This window comes from Euprymna scolopes, chromosome 26 (genome assembly GCF_053919585.1).
Source record: "Euprymna scolopes isolate OS-2025 chromosome 26, ASM5391958v1, whole genome shotgun sequence".
In the NCBI taxonomy this organism is placed as follows: domain Eukaryota; kingdom Metazoa; phylum Mollusca; class Cephalopoda; order Sepiida; family Sepiolidae; genus Euprymna; species Euprymna scolopes.
In genome coordinates, this window is record NC_136507.1 from 59,402,969 (window position 1) to 59,415,174 (window position 12,206).

The 12,206-nt window shown below is 31.7% G+C and overlaps 1 protein-coding gene across 3 annotated transcripts in view; it reads right to left on the bottom strand.

Annotated features, from left to right (window-relative positions):
• LOC145248088 (uncharacterized) overlaps nt 1–12,206 on the bottom strand; it is a 119,053-nt gene that overhangs the window by 83,763 nt on the left and 23,084 nt on the right. For all 3 annotated transcript variants that reach the window (XM_080109875.1, XM_080109874.1, XM_080109873.1), the window contains exon 2: nt 5,084–5,282. In XM_080109875.1, coding sequence (XP_079966001.1) covers nt 5,084–5,276 — 193 coding nt within the window. In that variant the 5' untranslated portion in view covers nt 5,277–5,282. The remainder of the gene's footprint in view (nt 1–5,083; nt 5,283–12,206) is intronic.

Genomic DNA, 12,206 nt, shown 5'->3' on the forward strand with positions numbered 1-12,206 from the left:
ATTAGTAAATAATAACATACATTATATATTTTTAGCGTTTTAAGCAAATAAAGTGATAAAAATGTGAACATCATAAAACAGCATTTTCGTTAAGATTTTGTAATGCCCCATTCGTACCGTGTTTCTGTGAAGAATTTTTTAATGAAATTTGGAAATTAGCCAAAAGAGATGTCATTTTTAATAATTTCGAGTGTCCGAAATTCATTTCACGACTCGTTTTTTTGTTGTGTTAAAAAAAGACTTCAAAATGATGAGTATTGAAAATTAAAAACAAAATTTTCTTCGGACACTCATTATTAAATAAAACAATCTTTTTACAATGTTTATTCGTTAAAAAGATGATTTAACAGTGTTTTCTCTAGTGGTACGTAGTAATTTAAAAACATAATATCCGAAAAAATCATTATGAATTTGAATCAAGACTTCTGTAGTAGTAGTAGTAGTAGTAGTAGTAGTAGTAGTAGTGATAGCAGTAGCAGCGATAACATGGCATAAACAGACCTTTTGTTTTTGTTGTTTATTTTTATTTCAAATCGATTTTTTTTTTTAATTGAAAATCTGGTTATAAATAAAAATTCTTACATGTTTAGTTAGAGCTATTTTTTTATCAACCATACAAATATTTTTAAAAATTGGGTAGTAGTAAATTTTAAAATATTTTAACAAATGGAAATGTGAACTATCATTGTTTTGGTTCACGTGTATGAACGGTACACACACTTCTAATTTTCGTCCCTTAAAAAATATTTTCAGTGAATTATTATCGAATGGAAACTAATCTACCCGATTATTAAAAATAAAATAAAAAAAATAATATTTAAATATTTGTAGGAGGTGCTCAGTTAAAAAATAAAAACGGTAGGAAAAGACATGAAATGTTATTAAAAATCAAAATAACATTAATTCAAAATTTTTAATTTGTCAGCTTTAGCAAAAACTTGTTTCTTTTTTTATATTTAAATAGAATTTAAATACTTGATATTTTTCCAAGCATCATGTTTTCTTTTAGAGCGATCTCACTTTTTTAAATAACATTTATTTTTGTTTGTTTGTCATAATTTTTGTAAAGTTTCACAATGGGTATCAAACACCCTCTTAAAAAAAAAAAACTTGCTTAATTCTATGTCTAATCCTAGGTATTCGTGGCAAGCCTCCTCCTAAAACCTTTAGTCTTAGCAATAACGCTAAGTACAAGTGGCAGAGTTCCCCACTAACCAAACTTCCTGCGTGTTCATATAAGCATAAAAAAAACATAAAACGTTTAAAGAAAGTGCACGATTAATCTCCCATAAAAAAATAAATTGGTCAACTGTCCTAAAACGCTAGGATCGTCTTGAAATGGTGAATTATTTTACATCTATGTGAAACCAACCCCCACTCTAAATTCTAAAATTGTTTTTGTTTTGTTTCTATCAAGTCTTCAGGATGTTCACACATAATTTTCCTTAGCCCTATCATTAACTTAAGTCAGAGTGGCAACCTCCCCACCTTCTCATAATTGCACAAAGACCCTCTTAAAACCATGCATAATCGACTTTTAGAAAACACACACAAAAAAACACCCAGGATTTATCCATCATAGGAAAGGGGGGGGTAACTGCCCTAAAACGCTCGAATGATTCAAAATGAGAAATCATTTTACATTAAATTCTAAAATAATTTTTATCTTTTATTAAAGTTGTTCACATGCAATTGTCTATAAAGGTAGAATCACATATTTTAGAGAGGTGGTCAGATGGGGAGGGGAAACAGAAGGTATTAATCGACAATAATACCAAAGAAATATTGCAAGATATTCATTTTTAACCAATCCTAGATTTCGATTCCAGTTTTTGGCACATAAAATGTATTACAACTGAGTTCTCTAACTTCTTTAATTTAATGAATACATGGCATTTTTAAGCAATCGCAGCATATTTATGTGCATTTACTGCAGGTTATTTGGAAACCATTAATTTCTGGAGATTTTCAGTAGTATATTCAGATTCCTTGCACAAAAATACACATGTTTTAACAAAGATATAACATTTTTACTGAAAAAGTAGTGCAAAAAATGTGACAAAACGCATATGGTCTTAAAGAGGTGAAAATATCCAAACATGCAGGGCATAAAAATAGTCATAACTTTCTTGATTTTAATTGGATTTAAAAAATTTAAAAAGATTCTTTCTTAGCTTATCAAGCTCTTTCTATATATACCAATATTGAAATATTTGAAGCCATTAAAATTTTTTCATGTGTATTGCTAATTACATCAAGCAACAGCTACACAATGATAAAATTTCAAATCTTGAAGAACTTTGGACAAAAATTACAGAGAAGTGGGAGGCCCTTTAACTGGAGTATTGTCGTAAACTAATTCAATTATATTATGATGAACTTTTGAACATATCATAATACAATGAAGGTTCAGTTGGCGTCATTTACGACCATCTCACTTGGTAACTTACAGACTAATTAGCATATTCCAGTTTCATTTTAACAGCTTTAAGTAGAAACATAAAAACAGCTAAGAAAAATGGTAAGGCTTTAATATTATAGGAAGTATTATTCTAATGGATATTACCATTTGCCATTATAACATCATGAAAAATCCAAGATGGCGGCCGAGAAATCCAAAATGGCCACCATGACACGATTCAAAGAAATTATAAACAAAATATGGCTTGTAGGATATCAAATGAAAGGAAATTTTGTACAGATCAGAATTATGTTTTCAAGTACATTAAACTAATCAGTATAATTAAGTTTCATTTTAACGGCTTTAGGTAGAAGCATCATAAAAAACAGTTAAAAAAAAAAAAATGGGAGGTAAGGCGTTATCATCATGCAAAATATTATTTCTGATGGACATTATCATTTGTCATCATTACACTGTGAAAAATCCAAGATGGCAACCAGGAAATCCAAAATGGTCACCACAACACGATTCAAAGAAATTATTAACAAAATATGGCTTGTAGCATATCAAATGAAAGGAAATTTTGTACAGATTACAATTATGTTTTCAAGTAAATTAAACTAATTAGGATAATTAAATTTTATTTTAATGGCTTCAAGTTATCATGACAATTATCAGGTGAGTTGCTACCACTATTTTGCATAATTTTTTATTTTTAAGTCATTGCAGAGACTTCAAGAGACACTTCGGCCATTTTTTCTTGTTCTCATGTAACGCTTGACACTACTGAATAAACATTTACAACACCAAAAATTTATCGAGGTAGGTAGAAGAGTAACTTGCCTTTGGTAACATTTATTTGTTATATATTTGTTTTTTGATTATTTTTTTCATACCTCTGTTGAATAATTAACATTGTTAAAAGTTAATTAGTTATTATCGATCTGTCTATCTATTCAATGATATTCTTAAAATACTTTATATTGGGAGTTATTTATTGTTTATAGAATAAAGTGTAGCAATGGGTTTAAGCTGAAGATGTTTATATAAATTAGCTAGGTTAAATATAAACAAAATAACCTTGAACAGGCATACGTGACAGAAAGATCATGTTAAGGGGACGTGTCTTAATTGGTTACATCACCGGACTGAGGTCAAGAGTTTGGGAAGTTTAGAGTCAAGAGTTGGAGTTTGATCACGAGAGTGAACAGACGGGGGAGTTGGAGCTTGGTCATGGGAGTGAACAGACGGCCAGGAAGCGAGGCTGGGTAGAACAAACATGTAGACAAGAAATGTAGACACTGAAGACCATTTGAGACAACTGAAATAAATTTATATTTTAAAAATATAAAGTCTTGTTTTTTGGTTTCACAAAAAGAAAGAAGAACAGATGTCTTGATTGCATGGTGTTGGTCATTTCATGTTTCATCACGGAACTCTGCAGTGAAGATAAAAGAACTCTTGAAGAAAGAAAGGTATGAAACATTATTCTTCCTTTAAAAAAATGATACCTTATATAATATGAACTGTAATATATACCAGTGTGATAACTCTCCAATACAACATGACTCAGTTTATACATCAATATCATATCCTCTGACTAAACAATACATACAATTTATACGTTTATAACAGATGTTATAAGAACAATATCTTCCACCTCTCTATGTAACATATATAACTGTTTTATAATATCTCACCTAATATATAACATGACACGTTTTATCCTGACTATACAGTACCTCTGTGGATTGTAAAGCAAACCCAATAAAAGTTATTCTTTTACTTAACTGGATAAGTGGTTTATGCATTTTAACTCATTTAAAAGCGTGGTCATTCTTTTTCAAAAATATTCTTTTCCTTTCCATAATTAAAACTTATGTTTTCTAAATAACAACAAAAATAAAATGTATACTTTATGTTTACAAATTTTTTGTGCATGTATCGGCATACAAAACTTCTCATGTTAATATGCGGTTGTCACTAGTTCTATAGATTCGTGCATAGTAAGTTTTTATTCAATTATTTTCAAATTTTAGGACAAAAGAAATTAATATATTTACTATTAAATAGCGTTTGAACACAGTTTCATTATCTTTGTACTATAAAGCATCAACTTTGAGATATTCTAACTTTTGACTGGAAAGACGTGTTCAAATTCCGTAGCAAAGACAATTCTTTTCCCGGATTAGCTAAAACAACTACAAACATCGTCGACAAGTACAACTTTCGCTTCAAATAATTATGTGAACACACCCCGACCGCTTATTTGCAAAAAGTGATCTATTTCCATGTTTCGTCGTTAATAGTCGGATTTAAATAACGATTTCTTTGAATATACACATCACAACAAAAATATTAAAATACCATTTTTAAGTAAATTTTATTGTGAATCCAGTTATATAAGTTTTATTTTGATGGACATAGGAGAAATGTACTTATTACTGATTTAAAGACTATGAGTGTCAAATTAAGTAGCAGTGTGTGTGCCTTGTCCAGCGCTGAACGTTATGGTGTCTGGTATTGCTACATAAAGATCCATTCATGACAAAGACAAAACTAATAAATGCAGCATATTGCAAACTTAAAATGTTCAAGTACATGAAATAAAGATTAAAAAGAAATTTTATAAAAAAGTAAGAAAAATAGAAAAAACAAGAAAAAAACAGAAGAGGTGCTGACCTTCATCTTTGTATTTGATTGTGATGTCATCATTGGTGCCAAGTTTCCCTCGATAAACCCGTTGCATCATAAGTACCAATTCATCATAAGTAATATCCACATTATGGATTGGGATACGTCGTATATCATCGCCTAATTGAACTTTAATTATCAGCTTACCAGATAAGTCCATCTGACCATCGTAACTGTTCATAATGACCTGCAAATAAAATGAAAAGAATTTTAAAATCTCTGGAAGGAATTTAAAAAAAAAAAAAAAAAAAAAAAAAAAAAAAAAAGTCTGAGATTAAAATTTCAGAAATTGCCTTCAAATAAAGAAGGCTAAGATTTGAAATTTAACTTTTACCTACAAAAGAATCAGGTACGTACTAAGATATATGTCCTCGTTAAATGACCCAGGTATCTGGCAGCTGCTCACATTAGACGGAATTCACCCAGAAAAGGTAGATTCATGTATCTATCTTGGCTTTAACATCATATTAACTGGGCAGGTAATGGCTACAATTGGACAGTGAATAAGAGCAGCATTGTATGCCTTCTTCCATTTCAATGGGTCTTTGTGATTCCAATCAGAAATATGTTTGAACATGAAGAGATGTATCTATCAGGTGATGGTGAGGACCATCCTTCTCTATGAGAGCAACGGAACTATGCAAACTGGAAGCGTTCAACAACAACTATCCCTGCAGTATTCTGTGTTGCCGCTGTGGAGATCATGTTCTGGTTTCTAGACTGCTGAAGATTAAACCTCCACCCCCTACCATCAGTCCTTTTTCAACAACATTTCCGGTGGTTTGGGCATGCAGCTAATCAATCAGGAGAGTTCATTTGCAAGGTCCTCTTTACCCCCTGGCTGGCGCAAATGTATCAGTGGGCAGCTGAAGACCTGGGCGACGACAATTAAAGACTGCCTAGCGGTACTACCAAACCCACAAGTAGTTGGTCTCTGGCAACGGAATCAGGAGTGGTTAGCCATATTCTGCGACTAGGCCCAAGATCGATAAAACTAGACTGCGATGGTTAAAAATGCAGGTCGTGCTCAGAAAGAAGCTGGCTCAATCTGACAGGAATAATAGTTGCTACAAAGTACAAGTAAGATAGAGTACTACTGCTCAGAGAATACTTTCTTGCCTTGACAGAGTTCAAAACAGACTTCACAACCTAGTGTGGAATGATCTTGTTTATTACAACCATTTTCTTACCAAAACTAAACAGAACTTCAATAAGAAAGGTCTCTTTTTAAGAACTGCCTGTCTATGGAACAATACCATGGGGCTGCTTCCCAACTGATTACAACATGGCAGTTTTCAAGTCCAATGTTAAATTCTTGTTGAGTCGTCCTCTTAAATAATCAAACTGCCCAGTCCCAACTATCCTTACCGATTCTCTAGAAAAACTCATTAACTCTTATTCTCGAGTGGCATTTGGGCCTTGAGAAGAGGTCATTAACAAAAAAAAAAAAAGAAAAAAGTATTGCTAGTCTCTTTATTCTATCATTATTTCAAGTTTGGAACCCCGGACATCAGTCATACTAATCATGACAATCCAATGCAGCTGTTCATGGAGGAAATATAGTTTTTAAATGAACTTTATATTTATTTAAGATATTGATAATTTAGAGGATTCAATTCCTTTTACAGTAGAATCTTAGTTTATGCTTAAACTATATCAATAGACTTTTTTTTTTTTTTTTTTTTTTTTTTTTTTTTTTTTTTACAAATTATTAGCTAAGTTAAATCATATCAAAGAATTTACTGACATCCAACCATTTCAAATGTTGAGAAGCATTTTTTAACTCATCTGATCTAAGCATGTCCTAGACTTACACACATCCCTCATAATTTCCCTCCATGAAACGGATATCCTCAACCCTCACTGGCTATGTTTCACTTCCATACATTATCACACTGCATTTACATACCTAATAGACGCTTCCCATGGTGGGCAGTGTGTAAATAGAACTATACTCATTTTAATTACAAGTAAATTTGTGTGTGAAATATTAAAAAAAAAAAAAATTTAGAACTAATGTTTGTGCCGATACATTAAGGTCAAGCTAAAAATTTTTACAAGAATTTCAATCATCAAAGAATTGTTTAACAGTTAATCTTGAATTGAATGGCCGAATTTATATCATCTATAATATAAATCTCACCTGTCTGTTTAAATGTATGTATTTTGTATATCTTCCTAAAACTTTCAACAGAGGCGACGGATTTTCACGAAATCAGTATCGTTTTGAAGCTCCACCCTTCCGATGACAAATATCGAAAAATTGGTTAAAAACATTTCTTCATCCCCAACTGGCCAATTTTCTACAAGGAGGGGTGTTTCTTTTTGCCGATATTTTCGAAAGCCATCTCCTCTTTTCAATTGACTAGCCTTAATTTAAACCTTTGCCAACTCCGGGTTGGCAATGGATGCAACGGCAAAGACGTCACATTTTTTTCTCCTTCGCAGTACGGGTTCAAGCCTGCCTACTACTACTTTTTCTTTTTTGCTCAACACCTCCAAACACTCGGGCAACACCGGGCACCCAGGTTAGAAAACTTGAAAATCCATTAAGAAACCAGATAACAAGGATTTATTTGAATTCAAATTTTTGGCTCGATGAATGCTCTTCAGAGTTATACAGGATTTTGTTTTTCTTTTATTGCCAAGATATTACAGCTTTGTCAAACATCACCAATTTCTTCCAAAACACTCAAGATAAGAATAGTTAGAATAATCCAAATATGACAAATTATCAATCCTTATCTCAAGAATTCAGAAAAAAAATTATCAAAATAATTTGTTCATTTGCATGAATGATCAATACAACTAAAAAAGACTGGAGAGCACATCAACCAAAAACCTTGCCCAAAATGGTGTGAACAATATCTGGAGGAAAAAAAAAAAAAAAAAAAAATACAATGCAAATCAACTCTGTATTTCATTCCACGTAAATATGAAAACATAAAAGTGGGACATTAAAAGGCTGCAAGAACATCAGTGAACTATATATAGTGAAATCAAAATCTTGGGAAGACCGTTTACACTTGTGAGAAAGAGAAGCAAATATAGATAAAAGAATGTGAAGAGTGATATCCCCGAGAAGCAACGCATATGTTAGATGATGATGACTTCATAAGTTGACCTAGTACAGAATTGAACATGAGAACCAATAATTATGTATAGTCCATTTGAACACCGGTAAGAAAATTGCAACTAGAGTAACAATAAAAAAATAATTAAAATTGCAACTAGAGTAACAATAAAAAAATAATTAAAATTGCAACTAGAGTAACAATAAAAAAATAATTAAAATTGCAACTAGAGTAACAATAAAAAAATAATTAAAATTGCAACTAGAGTAACAATAAAAAAATAATTAAAAAATAATCCAATAAAGTAGTACATGAATCTATGGTTAAATGGTTAACAATTAGCTCAAAGTGAGAGTGTCCTGGGAGGTGAAGGTTCAATGCTTACTACAGATCATAAGATTAACACTACTTCTATCTGGTTAAAGCTAACAGAATGAGAATAGTCTACCTTTGTGAATGCAATAAACGATTTAGACAGATTCTCAAGTTAGACTATTAGAATCCCAAATTTGAAAAGATGCACATTAAGGCGGTTTGCCCGTTTTACAAGTACTTTAGTGAATGTGCTCTGATGAACTTATAGCACTTGACCCCCACCTTGACAAACATACCTTCAATTAACCCATCAAATAGCAAAATTCCACCCCTTCACTGTTGGCCCTTCTACTCTAATAAGTTCTTCCTTTGGACTGCTAGACTTGAGAATACGATTTCGGTTTCTCTAACTGTACTAACATGCAGAAATTTAATTGTAATGCAAACATTTTACTGCTCAACTCCCCACATAGTCCTCTGTAGACATGATTCCAAACAGTAGCTCTCTTATGTCCAAATGGCAATGTGCCTTGTTTGAGGTTCATAAGAGTTTAAAAAAAGATTACATCAGCTGAAACATTCCATGTATAACAACAGATGAGAATGGTAGTCAGAATAATTCAAATACTGCACATCAACTCCAGTTTAGGATATCTGAAACATTCATGAGACAAAAATTCAACATGGCGATTTCCTAAAATTCATTTTTCTCATGACTATTTACACCAGGCACTTGACATTTTAAACATTTCAACAAATGAAGTCTAGTTTTATGGATGGTAGGGTGGGTGGGGATTCCATGACCTCTTATTAATACAGCATTTCTAGTTTCGTAAAGTTCACAGAGGAAAGAAATGAGACAACACTGATGTGCAGATTTTCAGGTCACTGGAAACAAAAAAGGATTAAAAATTTTATGGGGAGGGAGAGAGATAAGGGGCAAGTTCTATCCCTAAAGCCTCCATCCACAAGATTTCTGAGACAAGATATTCTTATTTATATTATTTGCATATTTATATCCCTTTTCCTCACCTTGGTTGTTATGATTACAAAATTTTAATTTTTTTTAACTTTTTTTACTCATGTTCACTCCGTAAACAAGACATATTGCTACTTGAACGTAAGTAGCTACTATTTGGGACCATGCATAGAAAAGATTAATAAAATGTTTGCATTACATTTAAACTTCTGCATATCAGTACAGTGAAAGAAGCAGGTAGTAGGAAGGGAATTCCAAAGTATAGCTATATATATATAGGTTCTGGTATTTAGAAACCTCAATAGTTGAGGGTTGAAATTTTGTTGTTAAGCGGGTTTGTCGGAGGCATGTTTAGGAGGCACAAGTACAATGAGTTTATCAGAGCACATTTCATTAAAATACTTGTAAAACAAAAACAGTGGATGCAACATTGTAGCGATGGAACAGGGGTTGGAGCTTAGTTGACAAAGTGTGACCTATTAGATTGGAGACTTCTTTGGACACTATCCAAGAGGGAGAGACTAGCGGTAGATGCACCAGCCAAGATGTGGCAACAATACTTCATGCATCGAGTAATTATTATGACTGTATTAATCTCTAGTCTAGAATATTTAAAATATACGCAAAATATTTCTTCATTATTATAGTGAATGAGTGAAATCATTCCATGATTCAGGGATATGAGCGATCAATGATGAAAAAAAAAATGAAATTGAGCTAATTTCCCAATCTGCACAATGGAAAAAAAAAAAAAAATTTAAAAAAATGAAGTCTTTGATTAACTGCCTTAAAATGTTAGAATGGTCCGGAATTGAGATTTTTCATTTTAAATTAAATTCATATGCAAGACTGATCCCCTCATTCTTAAATTATTTTTTTCTCTTTTTTTCCTGCCAAGTTTTTAGGATGTTCATAACCACCTAAAAAAAAAAAATAAAAAAATAAAAATAAAAAAAAAATTAAAAAAATAAAATAAAAATAAAAAAAAGTAGAAACTCGGGAGGGAGGGAGGGAGGGGGTGGGGGGTCAACCTACACAAACATTTTTTCAGTAGGGCTGATTTTGATCCAGAAACAAGAAATCTGTGTGTTATGACACCCTATTTTGGAATTGGAATATTTTAGAAAATTTGCAATTTTGGAGCTAAAAAATGATACTTTTGGGCCTAAATTTCACTTATGTTTTCATGGATGAGGAATTCAAAAATCATAATTCGAAAGGAAAGACCTCGTTTTGACCAATTCATGTGCCACTGTGGCACTTTTTAAGAGGTTGTTCAGCCCTCCAAAGTAGAGCAACAAAAAGGCTAACTGGTGCTTTTCCTGAAATAATTTTTGGATTTTTTAAACATAGGATGAAACCTTCATAAAATCAAAAAATATCTTTTGGCATAATCACTATTCTGACGTATTTAAACCCCAAAATTTAGTATTTTTCAAAACATTTCTCGGTTTAAAAAAATTGCGATATTTACCTAAATTTTATGAGGTGTTCATAAGAAAAAAATTTGAGTGGGAGGAGTGTAAGGGCTGGATGATATGGACTGCAATGTCCCACGGGTATATATTTCACATTTTTACTTTTAAATTCATTAAACACTATTAAAATTAGCTTTTTGTATAAAAAGAATGTTTAATGTTTTTCTTTTGTTTTTTTTGTATGTATGTATGTATAAGAAAAGTTTAAAAGATCAAAAATATGTTTGGTCCAAGAAATAAATGAGAGAAAAAAAAAACAAAAACATGGAAGTTAGCGATTAAAATATTGAATGAAAGTTACATCCTCCAAAAAAAAGTTACAATTTCTTGGTTCATAATTTCAAAATCAAGAGAAAGATCAAAATGCGCATGTGGGGTGGATGGTGGTGGGGGGGGGGGCGACAGGAAGTCATTCTTTGATGAACCAAAACTCTTTTAGCTCACTTATCCACCTTATAAGAATTGATTACGATTTTGTTAATTTGAGAAAAAAGGTTTTACATTTCAAGTTCTTCAAATATTTATTCATGGCGTTTAGTTTATTCGTTTGTTTTTTTTGTTAGAGAAAATTGTCCTGTTTTTGGCTTTGCAAAACGTGATTGAATATTGCGAAGGAAAATATAAAAAACAATAACACCAATGTTAAGTGTATTTAAGTCAGTAAGCAGATATCTTCAGACAGTTTTGAGAGAAAGAAAAATAAAGCAAAGGGATTTCGCAGAAATCAACCTTCTATTAAAATTTTAAAAATAAATAAAAAGGGGTTTTGTTGCCGATTCGGATTAAAGGACATTCCATATTTTACAACTTTTTTATGACTTTTTTATGGGGTCCTGTTTCAGAAATACAATAAGATTTATAATAACCTAGACAACCGCTGAACCGTTTAATCAGTATTTGTTGTATTAAATATTTGGAAAATCCAAAAGATATAAATAAATGTTGGGAAATTTCAAATTACTGTTGCTATAGTTTGTTTGCTTATTATGCGAGTCAAACTTGTTTATAGAGAAGATTGATATAAAGTAAATTGTGCTTCAGGATTTTCTGGCATGCATGAAATCCATCTCGTTAGTTGTAGTTACTCGTTAAGTGTTTAACCCCAACACCAAAAACAGCAAGGTTCAATTATTACAGGCAAAATTGAAGTTTAACTGCGAACACACAAAGGAATGCCGAGAAGCAGTGTTACCATTTTTGATCAATTGATTTGTCATTCTATATATCTAACACATCTTTGCTTGCCACACAAAGAGGCAGAAACA